This window comes from Apostichopus japonicus, chromosome 3 (genome assembly GCF_037975245.1).
Source record: "Apostichopus japonicus isolate 1M-3 chromosome 3, ASM3797524v1, whole genome shotgun sequence".
Taxonomy (NCBI): Eukaryota; Metazoa; Echinodermata; class Holothuroidea; order Aspidochirotida; family Stichopodidae; genus Apostichopus; species Apostichopus japonicus.
The window spans coordinates 29,883,711-29,903,170 of record NC_092563.1 but is presented as its reverse complement, the minus strand read 5'-3'; the positions used below and the strand labels follow the sequence as shown (position 1 = coordinate 29,903,170).

At 36.6% G+C, this 19,460-nt stretch overlaps 1 protein-coding gene across 6 annotated transcripts in view; it reads left to right on the top strand.

The window, feature by feature from the left end:
* LOC139965787 (uncharacterized) overlaps positions 1–19,460 on the top strand; it is a 94,963-nt gene that overhangs the window by 55,650 nt on the left and 19,853 nt on the right. For 3 of the 6 annotated variants that reach the window (XM_071968488.1, XM_071968483.1, XM_071968487.1), the window contains exons 6-7: positions 6,444–6,518; positions 14,528–14,587. In XM_071968488.1, the coding sequence (XP_071824589.1) occupies positions 6,444–6,518; positions 14,528–14,587 (135 nt within the window). Of the gene's footprint in view, positions 1–6,443; positions 6,519–10,668; positions 10,696–14,527; positions 14,588–19,460 lie in introns of all 6 variants that reach the window. The other 3 variants (XM_071968484.1, XM_071968485.1, XM_071968486.1) reach the window with 3 other exon arrangements.

The window sequence follows — 19,460 nt, the reverse complement described above, 5'->3', positions numbered from 1 at the left end:
TTATCTTGGGGCAAGCTTTGCAATGTTTGCATAAGCTTTTTCTCTGAGCATTGGTTACACTTAGAGGTTTTTGAAATTCCTGTAGGCCTAATGTTACTAGAATATGTTTGATTTAATTAGGAGCCATTTCCTCTGTGAATTAAGACTGCAGGTTATTTCATGCTGTTAGTAGTATATCTAGAGTTGCTTTTACAATTAAAGGAATTTTTTTTTTTGCGAAGGAAATTGTTCGAAGATTTGTGTTGAAACCAAACAAAGCAAATTGTAGCAGATTGGGATAATTCTGTCAGACAAAAGATAATCAATATAATTTGAGTTAGGAAAGAAGTTATTTTACTGGGTTGGGAAGTACCAAGTGCAAGTTAATCAAGGGGAGGAAGTATCGAGGGATTAAAACTCTTCCTGAGTGAATCATGATGAAATTAGAGAAGTGTATGAATATTTGAATGAAAAACCTCTGGACAGATGAATTATTTAGGGAATATTCTTGAAACATTTGAGCAGAGAGTTGCTAGTAGGCACAATTAGCTGACACCTGCAGAGTTGATCATGTACAGTGCAACATGTGTGTTATATCGTGCGAGATGAATGAATTTAATTATTATGGGATATGTATGTATCAATGTGTTCGGTTAATGAATATAGTGATATACTCACAGATGAGACAACATGTGTGCTGTAGTATTATAGGGTTTTCCTGAGTACATGCTAGCTAGGAGACAATATAGTACTTACTAAGTACTCTCCTCTAGGGGTATATATGTGTAGTACTAGTATGTGTAGTTTTGTGTGTAAGAAGTGTGTGGATATTACTACATATATTCTCAAGTATTTGTAGTGAGGCCTGCCCCCTTAAAGGGGAACTTACGTGAGAAACCCTTTCAGATAAACCCTTTCAGAGGTATGATTTAATAATAACTATATATAGCCTATATGTAGCCAGTAAACCATTTATGAGTTAAGTGCTTCAAGAGTATAGTTGTGTGAACACTATACATTTCCAGATGTAATCAGGACATTACTAAAGTTAGTCCAGATAATTAGGTCTGAGTTTGTTCCAAGACATGGTTTGTAAGATCTAGAGCCCTGTAGATGTGAGGAGTATATACCCTCACTTTCTCATGCATCCTCACACCTCTGCTATCACTTTCCCTCTCCCTCTCCTACCCCTACACCTCTCCCTCCACTTCCCCTCACTATCTACAACCGCTCACTCTCCACTTTCCCTTCTAAAGCCTCACTCTTGACTTCAAACAGATATTTGAGTGGAGATCATTTTAACATTGACTTTGTTCCAAGGCACCAAGGTTTGAAGATATGTAACATCTGATCATTACATAATTATTCCCAGCGGTCTTTTCTCTGCACCCTTTTAAAATAAACAGTGATCTGGTCATTTATTCTTTTACTTTCCTCCTCTGAAGGGTTTGAACTCTCCTCCTCAGATAGTCATTTACATTCCTGCTAATCAGTTGCAGCAGTCTAATTAGGTCCATGATGCTTACCTGCTCTTGTATACATGTTAATTGGGATCTCTAAAATCATAAATTTCCCTAGTGGCTCATTTTCTTCCTTTTCATTGTTACTTCGACATACAATTTGATGGTTGTCTGTTATTTGTAATGTTGAAGGCCATGCATCAGTTATGACCTCGTGGATAACTGACTCGTGGATAACACCAAAGCATAAACAGATAGGAAGTACAAGTTTTGTCAAGTCTGTAAAATATATACTAAGATAAGAGAGGAAATTGCAGCAAAATGCAGTGAACCAAAGAAAACATGTGCAAGGAAAGAAGGTGGGGAAAAGAGGGCTGTGAAGGAAACTACCACCCACCAAGTGGAACATGTGTCTCAGCAAAATGAAGGGTTCATTCTGACAGTAAGGAAGATCAGGTGATACATGTGACTATCACTAGCTTTCAATGATAAAAAGATGTGCTTTCCTTTTCCTGGTTACACAACATGGCATAAAAGTGATTGTTTAAAAGTCCCTATGGTGCCAACAATTCATCATTAACATGGTCTGACAGACTCTTTTCGAAAGCAGGGAACACTCACATGCCAAGCTGAAAAGTTGAGAAAGTTCTAAAACGTTGAGATGTTTACATGAAATATTAAACACTGCCTCTGGGTTAGCTCTGAGTGCACATGGTCTTGTACATTAATCAGCTGCTAGGCTGTTATGATGATCAACTGAAGTTAATGCAAAGGGATATCATAGGTCTACCTGGTAATATCATTAAAGCAAAAATAAGACCGAAAAGTGCAACTTCAAGTCAATTTAAAAATGTTGTAAAGATCAAAGGAACAGTTTACAAATCCTATTCGGCTTTCAAATAATTCATCTAGTCTTATGGAGTTAGTGATGGAAGTAAACAGAATGAGAGCCACATGTACACATAGACATGGTAACTTGAACATTTTATTATGATCTGCTTCAGGATGTAGCCTGGGAGAAGGAAGTTTTATAATAATCATTACATGTATGATGTCAGTCTATCATCTCTGTCAGGGAATAGGGACGCAGACGGTGAAAGTCTTGCTCAGATTTGTATAATTGTTACATAAGATCCTTGTTATGTTATCAATAAATGTAACTTTGTCCTTGACCTCTTTATGAACATATCCTTTGTTTGATTTTGCTTGTAAATGTGTCAGTTATCATATTTGTCAATATTTGGGGCTTAAAAGAATCTCTTGAGTTGAGAAATGAAAATACTTAGGCTGGAATTTATCTGCAGAGAAAGGGCTTGTTATGGAAGAGCTGAAGGAGGAGGAAGAGTCAGGAAATGTCTACCAGGTGTAGCTATGTACTGATCCCTCAGCATCATTTCTGTATATATCAAGATAGTAAATCTCTTGTGTCATCGAGTAGCCATTAAGAGCACATTTCCATGTGGTATATAAATACCAAACACGATGACAACCTCCAACCTTAATGGAGTGCAAACTGTGACAGTAGCTTAGGCTGTGTATTGACACTCACAGTTTATCATCCAGCTGACCAAAAGGGAGTCTAATTTCGCAAAGTGCCCATCACTCAACAGTAATTTGTATCCAGCATCTAGTTTTTTAATCTCGACAGAAACAATTCAGCATTGCTCTGTTCGATGGTGGTATCTGCACCAAATATTCATTTTCATAGTCCACGCACCACGAGATGTGGTCTAATCTTCCTCAGCCAATGATTGGACGAACACGTCAAAGGAAGTCGTCAACGTTCGTCGCTGTATCCCTGAGAGGATGCGGAACGATGAACTCCCGGAGAAACCCGAGTTGCAAGAGCATGAAATCTGTTAGTGCTCGTTATCAGCAAAGAGTAATGAAGGATGAGGATAATGAGATAGATTTATCTGTGTCCAGAGTAGCGTCCAGGCAAACCCGATCAGCTTCAATCATCTCGAGAGAGGTGACACGATCCGTTGTTGTGTGGGACACAAAACAAGAATATGCTCAACTCGGTTGCTGAAGTGGAAACGGTTGGATAAAGGATGTCATTAATTTAGAGAATGCTTGAATATCCATCCACCTGAAATTAACAGATTTGGAGCCAAATTTGTAAAGGCTTGTATTAATTACGTCAAGAACCTTTCTTGGAGGTAATCTCAATTCTGCTTTCGTGTTTTCCAATTTTACTTGTCCATTTAACCTTTGTACAATAGACGAAAGAAGGGTTTAGACAAGGCTGGTGATGCACCATATCATACATATAGAATGTAACTACACATAATGACCTTGTTTTACATCATTGTAAGGGGTCAGTCAGGGTCAACATGGATCCAGATTATGAGGCCAAAACGTTAACAATTTAGGCCATGAAGTCACCACAAATGGAGCAGCCATTTGGAAGTCATAAAGATATGAATGTCTCACTTGAAGGAATTCCTGTCTATTGAAGCAGACTTGATGATTAATAAGTAACAGTTTATTGTTTCCTCACTGCCAGATCCTTTACAGGGAGATATGAGTTATTAACCAGGCAAAATGTTTATATCATTGAATCTTATTTTTAACAGTTTTTTAATAATTTTTCTTGGGGGTGGGTATAGGGGTGTGGGGGGAAGAAGGGATAGCTCACTACACAATTTGAATTATTGGTGAACATATTGATTTTGTTTTAATAATTTTCACGGTGAATGGGCAAATGTCTTGCTTGGTTACTCTCATTTTTCGAACTCTCTCATCTTTGCTCAAGAATTAAGTGTGATGCTGACTGAGCAAGAAAATACATGGACACAAAATGTATAAATTAGTACTGTATTGCAGTGGTGCCAGAGATGATATTTGTCTGTGTCTTGAACTCTTAGTCTTCGGTCATGCACTGCAGCAGCATTCTCAGAACATTAGTATTTGCACATTCAGTAACAGCAGTAAAAGTTGACAATGTTAGTAATTGTCATCAAATATTAAATGGCTGTAAATTGCCAGTATGTGTATGTTTAGCTCTTCTTCCACAGATATACAGAAATTCATGAGTTGTATTTGTGTGTGTTCCCTCTAAAAAAGAGCCTGTGGTTTGGACTTTCTTTGTATGCTCATATGTATCCTCATTCGTACATGCTCATACATTGAACCTCTGCAGGAGTGGGGGGGGGGGGGGATTCATTAAACATCTCATGCTAGGCCTCAACAAGATGATACAGTCTAAGAGCTGTATCCCTGAACTTGGTAAAGTGTGACCAGATACCTGCAGGTGGTATTATGACAGATATCCAAAATATGCTATAGCATATCCTGCATAGTTGGTGCTAGTGGAAGACTTTCATTGACCTCCATGATTTATTGACTCCAGCCAATCTTTAATTATGAAATAGAATGCGGAAGCATTTGTTTCCATATATCATTCAATGGTCCATCCTACAGCAAAAGTGTGAGATACAGAACAAATTCATAAATTATTGACGGAAATTGGAAAGATGTTAATTTCTGATTCTAGGTGTGAGAATCAGTTTGCGAGGATAGGATTGGGAGGAGAGGAGAGGATTTTCCAAAGAGGATTGGAAAGATGACAGTACTAGAGTTGATAACAAGAGATTATAAACTGGGTCACTCGTAAATACTGTGATTATTAGATGGAATCAGCTTAAATTGAGCGTTTCAGGGTGATTGCAAATGTTTCTTTCATATTAAAATATTTTGCTTTTTCGTCCTTTCGTACATGTGCGGATCTTTTTTTTGTCTGGTTGAATTTAAGAATTTGTTAAATTTAAAAGAAAATATTTGACAATAGCAATTTTAACTTTGGAAATATTAAATTTTTCATTGTCTCTCTATTATGTAGACTCTATAGGAGTGTTTAAAGATATTATTGTAAAATCTAAACTATTTTGGTTAAAAAATCGTTGTTTCTAAAACATTGAGTAAGATTAAAGTAGGATCATAAATGGATACAACCAAAACAAATTTAGCAGCAAACCGCTATTTTTAAACGATTTAAAAACGAAGGTTGAAACACATACTCAGTATTGTGTCTCATAAAGCTAAATAACTGAACTATTCTAGTATATAATAACAGTGTGTTGTTGCAGCTCTTTCTCGTAACCGCTAAGTTTTGCCCACAATTATTGAAACAGAATATCAGATGTTATATTGCGAACGTGTAATAATGTAACTTATAGGGTATAGTGGGTGTGAAATTGCTGCTGGGTGTCTTTATTACTGTGAAAAGGATGACTTTTTAATTATTAACAATGCCAGAATAATTTTTATCAACAAAACTTGCAACCTCCATATAATTCCTACATGAACACACACAGTATGATGTCATTGAACCTAGAGCTTCTCTGTAGATGAGTTATTGCTTCCAGGGTTTCTCTCTAATTCATGTGAAAAATACTTCACCCTCAGGGCTAGTATAGTGAATGTCAGAGTCATGCATATTATAGGTGAACATGAATAATGTTGCTGTAGTGTTGTATGAGGTACATGTTAAAAAACAAAGCAATTAAGGATCTTAGAATATTCTTATAAATATAGGAAGGATCCTAGCCAGAGCATATCGCCTGTAATGTGTCAATGTTTTGATATTAGCTGCTGGTAGTCTTGGGTGTTTGATGCTAGTCAGACAATATCGCCTGTAATGTGACAATGTTTCAGTAGTAGCTGCTGGTAGTCTTGGGTGTTTGATAGCGTGGGTAATGAAACCTGAAACAGGTCTCGATGTAGCTGCACAAAATGGGTCAGTCGAAAACTAGATACCTGTGAGGTATCGGGCACAATAGATTGTTGTTATTCTCTGACTTCCCTCCTTGCTTACCTGTCTCCCCACAACCTTAGCACTCTTGTTCTACCAAAGAGATCAAAGAAAATTAAAAGAGCAAAGAGGTTTTTTGATGAGAAAAGAAGTTTGTCGGGGGATGGGGGGGGGGGAGGAGTAGTAAAGAGAAAAGACAAAAATGAAATAACTGTCTTATGATATCAACTTTTTGGTTTACGTCACAGATTACAAGAAAGCAAGACAGGAAATTAAGAAGAAATCGTCAGACACGATTCGTTTACAGAAGAAAGCAAGAAAAGGTATGTTTTACATCTATTGTATGGAGGGTTTTTCTAACTGTCTTATTTAATCCATTCTATTTCTGTCCCCAGTCCTTTTGTTTATCTGTCCTTCTGCTTTACGGGTGAAAATGAAAGAGATTGTTTATATTTTCTTACGAGGCGAGAAATTAAGATCAGTGAAAAATCTTGCTCCTGAAGTTGCTGATGGAATCCTGGGTAATGGCAGCTGCCCTGTCTTTATTATATTTAATATTTCTTTAACTATCTTTAATATATATATATATATATATAATACTATTATATATTATTATATATATATTATAACAATATTATCATAAATTATCTTTATTATATTATCCAGCTTCTTGAAGCAGTGATCTGATTGTACATTGATGAGATATTGGGACAAAATGTCACTGTGACAGACACTCTGTCTAGTTGGCAGATGGGGCGGGTGGGCTATGAGAGTCATCACGAGGTAGGGGGAGGGGGACAGGAAGGTTGGTTCTAACTGCAACAATGTGAAGAGGTTTGGAACAATCTTTGGCAGTATAGTATAAACAATGTTAAGTCTGTAAAGTTGAGAGGAAAAGTGAGGTCAACATATAAATGTGATGGAATATCAACAATTTTGCTTTGTATTAACCTAGCTGTCCCCACTATTTTCTGCTACATAATGAATCAATTTTGCATAAATTGTACAGGGTAATGTTAGTTTGTGTTCAGGTTCATTACCTTTAATTCCATCCTCTGTAGGTTCATCCCTAGTCAGAGATGAAGTTAGAGATATGGCGGCCATAAATAGCCTTGAATGGTCACTTTGAATAGTTGCAAAAATCTCAAAACACAAAACAGTCTGTAAACTGATATAAAACAAGTATACAGTTTGAAAACTTTAGCTTTCTGAAGCTATGTATCTGATATGATCATGTATAATCTATCACATTTCAACTTCCCTGTTGTTGGACAGCCGCCACTTGACTCTAACTGTAGTGAAACATGTAATATGATCTTTAGAAATGTTCTTGGAAAACCATGAGTGACATATTTTAAGCAGTATATTGAATGAAATGTTGTATCCCACAGAGTTAATTCATTTAATATGTATGAACACTGCATGAAAATCAGCTGAAATGAAAGCAGTTTAACCAGTCGTAGTTGTGTTCGGGAACATATTTGGTCATAATCCAGAAAAATTTAGATCGGTGGAATATGTTACTTTAAGACTTGAGTGCATTTGAACTGTCAGGATTAACATTGAGTTCTTCTCTCATAAAGAGGCATACATGTGCTGCTATACACTCCAGAATATTGGGAAGACCTTTAAGCGTGAATACTCCATAACAGGTGTCACTTTACATTGTACAGCCTAAATGTAAAGTGATCAATGCTAGCTTTTGAAACTATTCCTTTATTAGGATTGTTCAAAAACAAGTTGTCTATGCGTTCCACTTGTGATATTAAGTGTAGCCATAACAAAGAAGCCAGTTTTCTTGGAAAGGTATTTCCCTATAATTGTTATGGTTTGAAGTGTGATTTAGTGATAAAAAATTGTTTTTGTTTCTTAGATAATTATTTTCAAATAGTTAAAGTACATGAGGACTAAAAGAATCAGGTTCAAAATTTTTAGGCACAGAATGATACAATTAGAAAAACGTTCAACATTGTTAAAGGGGGAGGATTGGTAGTGGTGAACAGGTTGTTTGGGAATTTGGAATTTGCCAACTTCTGATCCTTGGTTACCTCAAATTTCACCTTAATCATCTTGACGACCCTCCATTCAGTGGTGGCTATATTTTGGCACCGAGGAAGGAGTCTACAGGGAGGAAGAAAATTTTTAAAACATGATTAATGGTATTTATAATTATAAATTGGTGTCATAGTTGGCAACTTTGGAAGTCATTATATTCAAGACTTTTCCACCTTGTTTTCCACAATTATGCGCAATTTTTTTTTCTCCCTTCGCCCAAAAATTTTGGAAACGCTGAAAAGTTTTGTGACCCCCAGTGTGAGTATGAGGGATGTAGCGTTCAAATCTAGTGAATTTCCTATGGCAAGTAACCTATGCAGTCAAGTTTGTGTGTGTGAGGGGGTGTATGTGCATGTGAACATGTCTAGGCCTCACAAGTGGTGACATGGGACAAAAGAATTTCAAGTTGTCCAGACAAAGGGTTAGAATTAGGGAAATTGTAGCAAATAAAATAGAAAACAAGTTTGCATGTTTAAGCGAGGGTATGTGTGTATGTGACACCCCTAGCTTGAAAACATGACATCTCAAGATGGGTAACCTTTGCAGTGTTCATATTTAGCATGTTGCTTCTCCGTATTAGTACAAGAACCCTATTGTTTTGGGTAAAGGTTTAAGGTCATTAAGGAAAATGTCAAAATCTAAAAAATGCTTTATCTCTAGTACCTGAACATCAAAGGAGCTCATATATGCATGGTAGGATAGCCTAATGTAGTGTAAAGTTTTATACAATTTGGTGTAGATCAGACTTCATTCAAGGTCACCAGGGGTCAAAACTTGAAATCATTGTAAACATGATATCTCCAGATAAGAAACTTGATTGGTTCTCATATTTTGTATGTGGCTTCCCTATGATGAGTACAAGAAACCTATTGTATTGGTTGGAGGTCAAAGGTCATGTGGGGTCAGCAGAGGGCAAAATGTGAAAATCTCTGCAGATATAAAGGCAAGTCACTGCTGGGAGGGGTTTCCCTCTGGTTAAGGTTAAATTATTGAGAACTACTGATGATATGTCATAAAAATGCTTCTTTTTATGGGGAAGCTTGTTCTTAAATTGAATTGAAACTGAAAAAGAAGTCTATATAGCTTTGTTCTAGTTGAAGTTTCCAATTTCCTTGTTAAAATTTTGGTGATATAAAGGTTGTGGTGTTAAAGGTTGATATTAAACATTAATGTAACCTTTGTTATTTATGACAATACTTGGAAAAATCAGTGATCTTCCTTCTTCAGTCCTTTTTAACTGTCTGTTCCTGGTTTCACTCTCCTTTTCGTTCTCTGACCTCTGGTTGGTTTTGAATCACAAAATTAAAGTAAGACATCACCAAATCTTAATAATTAAATCACAACGAATCACAAAATTAAAGTAAGAATGCATTGCGAAATTAGGTAAAAGCAAGTGTCACTATCAGTCCAGGTTTTCAATATTATACTACATTTATGTTGGAGAAACGACACTTCAAGTACAAGACATTCATCAATGAAAGTGGCTGAACCAATGAGTCTAGCACTCAGACTGTTTGGTCAATTTCTCTGAAGCAACACAAAAAAAACAAAGAATTAAAAAAAAAATGTAGCAGCATTGGTTTAAAAGTAAATGGTACAGTTTGAGTAGTTTAGATGTGTTGTACCAAACAAATGTATTTGTAAGTATTTAACATGTATTTATAAATATGTATTTTATAATTTATGATTCATCTCTTGCATGGATATAGCAGGTGTCAAAGTGTTGTCAATGAAGAGCAATCCCAACCTTTTGATACCTTTGGCTCTGTGCATGGAGTAGATTAATTTAATGTTTAAAGTTTGGTGTAGGAGTTCTGAAGGGTCTGAACTTGGTCTCTTATAAGTAAATAAGGTTTTGGGAAGAAGAAGGGGAAAATGCTAAGCATCTTTGGACTGGTACATAGCAACTTGACCATGTTTCAAACGGTAGTATTTTGCAAATGTAAATCGAAGAAAATATTTGCTGAATTTGCTTGAAAACGGCTAAAAGTACTTAAAGAATTGCTTCCATAAACATTTCAAGCAGGTTGTCAACCTGGAGGGAGAGCGGGTGGGGAGGGGAAGGGAGTGGGGGGAGTGCATGGATGTCCACAAAGAAACTCCCATAGAGTGTCAAGCTAACGGGTTAAACATAAAGAATTATCCAGTCAACCATTTGTTAGGTATCTGTATGATTTGTTCAGTAAACATTTAAGAGTTTGAGATATAGTTTTAATGAGAGAGTATAAACTTGGTTCCTTTTTTGACTCGTTTGACTTTTAAGGGGTGAAGGAAACCTTCTCCTACCCCCCTCCACTGCGGATGACGATTGGACAGGATTCTCTGGATCATAAAAGCTGACACTCTATAGATACAGTATTTGTCTTTTCGTCTTCTCCATTCTCCATTTATCTGTTTTGTTCTTGTTTCTGCCCCCAGCAGACGTCTCAGGATGGGTTTGTCATGGTAGTTATTTACAAGTAGCTCAGACTTGCACACTTTAAGCATTACTTTGCAGAAATTCACTCTCTGTTCTAAAACTAATCAGTTTGTTTTTACTAATTTGGTTACTAATTATATTTTCAATGATTTTAAGAAGTAGTGTGAGCCTCTCAAAGGAAAGGTCTCTAGTTGATTTCGAAAGCAGCTTTCTTTACCTTTAACCTGTGCATTCGCCGGAGTACATGAACACAACGTTGGGTGGATATTAAGTCACTCTACAGAATATGCATCGGGCTGGTTTTGACTCGGTCCGAGGATGTTTCGGAAAGATTGCAGTTCACATGGGGCAGTTGGTTAACTTGATTTACGTGACTAAAGAAAATCAAAAGTTGCTTCCAATGGTAGTAAGACATGATTTCTTGCATCAGCTTTTAGGGCCAAAACAACTCAATTTAAATTTATGGTATGATGGGAACAAAAATAAAGGAGAACAAACGCTTGTGAATTGCTTTATTTTACCAACAACAGCTGCTGATGGTGTACAGGTACTTTACTATATGCTGGATATGGATGTTTACAGTATCAGATGGTCACATTTGCAATAATCGTATGCCTTTGCTGTCCTTCAAATTTCACTCAAAGGAAGAACTGCGATAATCCGTAGGAAAACTAGGAAGTCTGTAGGGTGTTATCTTATCGCCTGGAAAAGGTAGCATTATTTGGGGATTTTTTTGTCTTTAGGAGCAATGAAATGATAAAAACAACTTCTGTCTGGATTCTTATATGCAAATTAGACTTAGCTTGAGTACATCTCTTTTAAGATGTCTACAGGCTCCTGAATCAGTATTAACATCTTTTTCTAGCACTGTAAAAGAATTTCCTGATCCCTTGTTTTTTTGCCGGTGTATCGAAGGAGGCTGTTACGTCCCAACCACAACAAAGTTTGTTTCCTTGTCGTTTTGGTATATCATCACACTGCCCCTTTAAACATGTTTTTTTCTGCATGACTGCTAGTAATAAACAAAAATAGAATGGAGGGAGCACAGCATTACTCATCAAAGTAATTATAGCTTTTGTGGTTGATTAATATCCAGGAATTGAATCTGACACCCACACTTGACAATGTTTGGAGATTTGTTTACAGAACTGGGAGTCTTAGATATTAAATCTTACCATGTTACTCATGGACATCAAACATTTCCTCATCCATAAACCGCAGCATGTTTTAATCACATTTTGTGCGATCCTGATTGGTTGATATGTGGTCACATGACATCCAGTACATGTACAAAGGAGATGATGATTTGTGTCTTTGCCATTTGTGAGAAGATGAAGTATATTCTTCTATTAATTCAGATCTGATTAAATCAGAGAGAGAGACAGAGATGCAGTATCACAACAGAAGAGGCAGAGTGAAATTACACCCTTTTACCCAAATTGCTCTTTGGCGAATACATCGCAACAGAAGTGTAGGTGTAGTTGACAATTGGAATGGAAGCCAGAATTTACAAGTTATCAAAATATGTATCTTTTAAGTGGGTTTTGGTTTTGTAATTCTTTAAAAAATAACTTGAATGTCCAGGAATATTTAGAAGCGTTGATTACTCGTGTAGAAAGCTTCTACTTACATCACAGATGTACTGAGTGATGCACAACAGATCTACAGCGGTCAAAATTCTCCCCTGCTCCCCTTCCACCTTCCTCCCCCATCTCCTCCTCCTTACTGGACATGTCCAAACTATTTAACTGCAGTTTTAAGTATCATAGATTTAACACAATTTCATTTTGATATTTTTTTGACTGTTAAATGGTAATTTCCCCTAAACAAAATTGAGTGAGGGATGTGATGTTCACATGTATAAGCATCATAAATATGAAAGTGATATTGACCTGAAACTTCAAAAAGATACAGGTCTGTCATATTCTGAAAATATATGATCCAGGGTTGTCTTTCTGCTTAACACAGGATTTATCGGCACATAAATATTGCTGGTTGTTGCTGTACTTTCCTGAAAAGTGTGGGAATATTTGCAGCAACATTTTGGGGGATTTTACAGAATTAGTACCTTTGGGTAAAATAGTTTGATTGATATTATCTGTGGCGAATTGCTTTTCCTGCCTAATTTGTGGGTCAGTCATGACAATTGGTCTCTACAAAATGTTTGTTTGCCTCAGTATGTTTAAGTAATCTCTCAATATATCTATCAACATTGTTAAGTGTAATATAAAGTTGGTGAATTGAGTTTCATGGTATACATATGTAGCTATTCAGCCACAGGTCCACACAATCCATAGCACACTGGCTTTGTTGGTTTGTCTAGATGCACTATTTGGTAACCATTTAGAACTGATTATTACTTCCCATCTACTGGAGCCTGCATGCCCTTTTCATCTTACCGTCCTCATTCTCTCCACCTCATCCTACCCTCCTACCCGCCTCATCATACCTGCCTCATCCTAACATTATCTACAGTGCTGGACTCTGATGTTGAGATACTGCTGCAGTTGTGTTGGTATATTATTAGTTCTAGGTCTAAACGATAATGCCAGTACGTTACCTTTATGTTAACAGTCTATGTACATTTAGTGTCTGTAGATTCTGCAGTTATTTCTTCAGTTGTCAGGTGTTCCAGTGCTTCAGTTGTTTTGGTATATTATTAGTTCTAAGTCTCAAGGATAATGCCAGTTCATTACCTTTATGTTAACAGTCTATGTACATTTAGTGTCTGTAGATTCTGTGCAGTTCTTTCTTCAGTTGTCAGGTGTTAGTGAGGGTACTTTCCAGCCATTGTATTTACCTGTAAGTAGTTTCTTGAAACTACAGTTAACATAGCACTGAAACTTAGAATATGGAACCATGGTTTTGCTGAGCGTGCTATTTTTGCTTTCTAATATCGTACTAGTATAAAACTCTTTGCTGTTGCTGGCAGGTAAGCATGTCGTCCAAGTAGCACTGTTGCTCGCGATTGAGGATGCTTGGGTTAGTTTCTAGCCATAAGAAACTGGGTGGCTTTGAAATTATACATGATTTTTCATCATGTGATAACATATTTGCATTTGTGTGACACTCCCGACTCATGTGAGCAGCTGTGAAGTCATGTGACAGTCGTGAAGGACTTACGACTTTGTGTTCGAAAGCAGATTGTTTGGCTGCGTTTTTAACTCCCACAGATTGTAATAATAAGCACTGCTAGTGGGTTGATAACAAGGTCTAGTGTACCTCGGAAACAGCCTTTGTTGGAATGAGATGAACAACTTACAACATGAAAAGGGATGTTCCAAACGACTTTTTGATAATGAATATTTCAAGTTGACTGTTTGAACTTCCTTGTTTGCAAAATTTAAATGCAACCCTGGGAACTTTCTCTTTCACAAAATGGGAAGTGTACTTCCCCCAAAACAAGTTCATTAACACTAATAGTCAATAGAAAGAGAAGTGAAGTACTGTGTGTATATAAAAGTGAAGGGCAATGGAGTTTGCCATTATCAACTCTGTGGATTTCCATTTTCAATTCTCTCTACTCCATGCGGGTAGAGTTGAAATATGACCTTAGAAGCCTCTTTCTTTCATCAGATCATTTACATTCTGTTTCTTTCTCTTTGAGTGTCTTTTGGATTTATAATGTTTAACACCTCTGAGCTGATGTTTGACCATAGATATCAAATTTTTCTATCCTTTCAGTTTTGTCAATATCCAAACCTGTTTCCCATTCACTTTCGGATTTAGTTTTTTTTCTTTCCATGGTATTCTGATTGGAACTCTCTGTAGGTTTTTCTTATCTATGATAGATGTATATGTGGGGGACAACCTTCCTTCCCTTTCTAAACTTTAAAGAGAGCATTTTTAATACTTCAGATGCGTCCAGTGGCACACACGGAGCCGGACACAGCCATTCCAATTTCCTGTCCAACTCAGGTATCATTTTGATCTAACCGGTCAACAGGGTGAACAGCATCTGCGTTCATTCAGTGGATAGTCCTATGTTTGTACAACTTGGTACCTTTGGGTCAATGTCGTCCAAGTGTTGCCCGGCTATCAATATCTACAACATCATTACGAGAAATGTACACCTTTACATATATATGTCATGCGAACATCTCTCTCTCTATATATATATCTATATATTCTTTACACTTATGAATATTTCATGCCTGTTTCATTTTGCACTACTCATCTTCATGAATGTGTCATGTTTTACAAATATTTTCTTGACCAAGCGAACCAAAACTGCCCCTTATGCTGTACGAGGTAATCCCATACAGCTTCTCCTGTTCAGAAGAGGTCACTGAGAGGATGTTGAAGGAGTGTGATAAGGGTAATTTAGAACAGAAGAATGAGAAGGGGGAGAAGGATTGGGGGGTGGGGGATAGAACATGCTAAATTAACAATGGACAGTAAGAAATTGGTAATAACAAAATATCAAGCATTGTTTTAGGAAACGTAGTACAGGAAATATGCTTTGGAAAAAAAATTGGAATTTAGAACAAATCAGAACAGGTAAAATGCAATATTAAAGTCAATCGATAAAAAGTCATAAAATCATTGACAAATCAATAACCAATAGAGACTTTTGTCTCTCACTTTACCTACCAACTCCCCTTCCCTCCAATAGACAAAGAGTAGTTGCTGCAAAGGAGTTATGAGAATTGAAACTGTGTACATAAAGATTGACAGATGTCTAGTTTGGAGATCATGTATCCAATTCCTAACCTGGTATCCATCCACCTCTGCCTTACACTCCTCCTCTCCCTCTCCACTTCCTCCCCTCCCCGCCATTTCTTTAGAAATTCACACCCTCTCAACGGAAGCATGTTAAGTTGAAAATACTCGACAACATATTGATTAACCCCGAGTCCAGATTCATCCAACAACAACAGGAACAACAACAAAGTTCTAGCCAGCATAACATGCTTTTGGGAGGCATCATGGTCATGTTTTGCATTTTCGTCCTTGTTTGAGTTCATGCAAAGAACAATCTTACTTTGCATGTGTTTGGTGTGGAGTGGAATGAATACCTTTCTGATAAATGTGAACTCTCCAGAGAGTCAATCAATCACTTCTCCTGGTCCTTTATACTTGAATGATGTACAGTAACTATGTTGGTGGATTGCTGTGATTGGTGTATCTATTCCGTGGATAAGATCAAGTACTTATCCTAACAGGTGAACTTTAGCCTACACTATGTTTCATCTCTGTTTTCCTTGTTTTGTTTGTTGTTTTTATCCAGTTATCTCGTTCTGTGTGGCTTGTGAGAAATGTTTGGTATATTGTAGACATGTTGTTCAGAGAATGTTAATTGCAAGGATTAAGTGAAGCAGGAGGGATGGAGATAAATTGGGATGGGAAGGGAGAGGGAAAGGGTTGGGAAAGGAGAGGAAGGAAGGAAAGGAAGAAATATTGTTTGTTTACAGATATAAGAAAGTTTTGAGTGCTATAACATTTCTAAGACAATGTTTACTGACAGCTCGATGTTAAGAAGTTGAAGCAATCTTCCAAATCAACTCACATCCGCATGTGGTGACTGAATCTTAAAAGGGGATATATTGGAAATTCGTTCTAATGTAAATAAACTTACGATAATTTGGTCTCACCTTTGAAAAAACTGTTGGGTTGGTTTAACGATATGATACATCATCGTCAGTTGGCAAGCAAACCAAACTTAATCTTGATTCATGTGTGTGGTGAAGGTTAAAGGTTGTATTTAGGTACAAAATTTTGATAAACATGTGGCAGATTGTTCAAGACCACTATATACTAACAGTCCAGATTGTATATCCATAACACTTTTAAATTCTTTGAGAAATGACCCTTAACACAGCTGGTGTTCATCATTTAAAGTGACTGGACAATGTAGTCTAATTCACAGACCATTAGGTCAGCGTTCCTCAGATGCAACACAAAACTCAATCAGAAACTGTAAGACTTCAATGGTCGTTAATATGGCGTGAGTTATATTTCGTTCAAAATTTCATCAGGGACAAGTGGTATCGGATGGCATCTAAAGGTGCTCTGTTGTGTGTATGAAGTTAAGCCAACAAGTTTTGGTTGAGTCATTATTTAAAAAACTGGATTAAAATGAACCTCAGTTAAGCCTTAGCCTAAAGGAACATTATAGAGATTTAGCACATTTTTAGCATAAATGTGAATATCTGAACAACAAGCCCTCATTTTTTGTTTTTCATTTTTCTTGTGCTATAACATATCAAGACTTAACGTATTCTGCCTAATGTGATCTTTTTTGGGGATTTTGGGATGATAAGTGAGATTTAAAACTAACATGGATGTCATCTCCATGTTCTGATGCGTGTCATGTTGTTCCTTTGGAAAAATTCAGGCTGTAGGACTTTGAATAAACATCTAAATTTATCGTGGAGAAGACGATTGATTCCATCCTGTTTGGTCTTGATTTATGGTCGGGATCATGCGAAAGTTCGAACGTCTGGAATTAAACAAGGACAGAGACTTAATGTTAGTAGACATTCCTACCAGTCACCTATTTGTTTACGTGAGTCATACACTTCTAGTAATATAACCCTGTATGGCGGAGCGCTAAATCATGGAATACATTCTTCATATTTTAAGGGGATGTTGAAGGAACCTATACCCACACGAACTGTATTCACACAAACTTCAACCTACGCTTCAAGAATATTGAGCTTAAAAATACTGTAGTTTGTAGAATACTTGAATAACACTCAAAGCGTTGGTTCCCTTCATGGAACCAAACGTTCTGTATGATATCAATAGAATAATAAAATCTGATGTTATTTACCACCGGCTAAAAACTACAGAGTACATCTCCTTGTTTCTTAACTTCTGATCTGATTGGCCGTCCAAGGAGATTTCTAGCTTTTATACATCAATCAATCAATAAAGATATAGTTACATTGAAGGCTGGTTCTAAGACATGTGTGTAGATAAATTGCTGTGAATATTAATATGGTTAAAGTTAATTAATTTCTGTTATTTTAATTGGCTTAACTCCCTTGCCCTCTATCTCGCCCCCCCCCCTTTGTTCCGTCATGTCCTCTTATCCATATTAAACAATTGCAAGAACCCAAAGGACAATTAAGACTGATAACTGTCTACTTCCCCCCTCCCCCACCCCATGCATGTTTCTGGTCACTGCCTCTCTCAATGCCCGCAAATCAGTTGAGACTGGCTTTATTCCCTGATAATGCAGAGAGGTTTGCGTTGTCCAATGCCACCACTGACTTTGACTAACCATAACACTTTGGCTGCCAATATCTGCTGAAATCTGTTTTTGAATAATATTTTGTCAATTTTTATTGGAAAATAGCTGGTAGGTCTGCCAACCTTGGTGACAGAATGGAATTCAAATTAGAGCTAACAGTTAAAAGCTATGGTGAAAATTATACATACTCTTCGTTGCTTACATTGTTATTTGCTTGTAGGGGATCAATTATGCTAGATTTTTGTGGTGCTTAATGATTATAACCTAAAGGTAGAAAATTAGATATTAATTCAGAGGTTGCTAAAATCTTTCTGCTTTATTTATTTATTTTCTTGGGCTTTTTCTTACAAATTTCTTGATAGCATGCCTGCCTGCCTGACTGCATGTTTTTGGTATTTTTGAGGTGTATAATCTTAACTGAAGCTTTTAATATGTATGGAAACATTTGATTTTGGGTACGACTCTATGATTGATTGACAAGGGTGCAGGTCACATGTTCTGTTTTATTTCTATCTAAGGATAAAATGATTTACTTTTATCATCCTGCCCTTTCAAACAATATCATTGTCAACATCGCTATTGCATGTCACCTGGAAGTTATGTCAATGCTACATTTTGCAATGACAAGAAATTCATAACGGACCGATGCAAATTATGAATTTGCGGACAGTTTCATGTAAATTGGACTTTCCGCGAAATCCGCGAATGGAATTTTTTCCATTTTGAAACTAGATGAGAAAGAATGATATTAGTTGGCTCCTCAAAGTGACAGATAAGGAAAACTTTTTACATTTTTTTTTTTTTAAACGACTCAATCACTCAATGGCAGAAGATTTAGAGCTAGCTGTAAAGAGCTACTAAGGCCCAGCTGCACTGAGAATGGTTACGTTAAGAACTAGCTGTAAAGAGCTACTAATAACTCAATTAGGAATTGAGTTATTAGTAGCAAGCTGTAAAGAGCTACTATGGCCCAGCTGCACTGAGAATAGTTACATTAAGTTGGTGGTAGAAAATGGATGTATGTGAACCTCTTGTTCCATGTGTCATGCCTATCTCTTAAAACATATGATGTTAATTTTTTCACTTGAATTTAAAACACCATTTCAAACTATGCCCCCCCCCCCCAACTAATAAATAAATTTTACCACTATTCTGTCAACCTAGTTGGTAGCAGATGTTTTCCCCCTGTTAATTAAAAACAATATTTATTCAAACTAAGCTATTCTTCATCATGAATGTTTAATTACCTGTCTTGGTAAATGGTCTGGCAAAAGACACAAGAGAGAATAAAGGACAAACATGAAACATAAACAGAACAATAAATACAGATTTGATTTGATTGAGTTTGTTTACTCACTAAATGTTTAATATTGATGTTGTCACTTTAGAAATCCCCTGCAATGTTTTCCTGGGATTGTTGATTGTTTCAGTTTCTGGCGAAGCTTGACTAAAATAGCCTCAATCAAAAGTCCTTTCGATTGCAGTCGATTGATTCTGCAATCAGCTGTATTTATTGGTACTAGCTAGGGGAAAGATTATAATCAGGTTGATCGGCTAATTGGGCAAACTTTTATGGGAAACAGATGAAAAAGA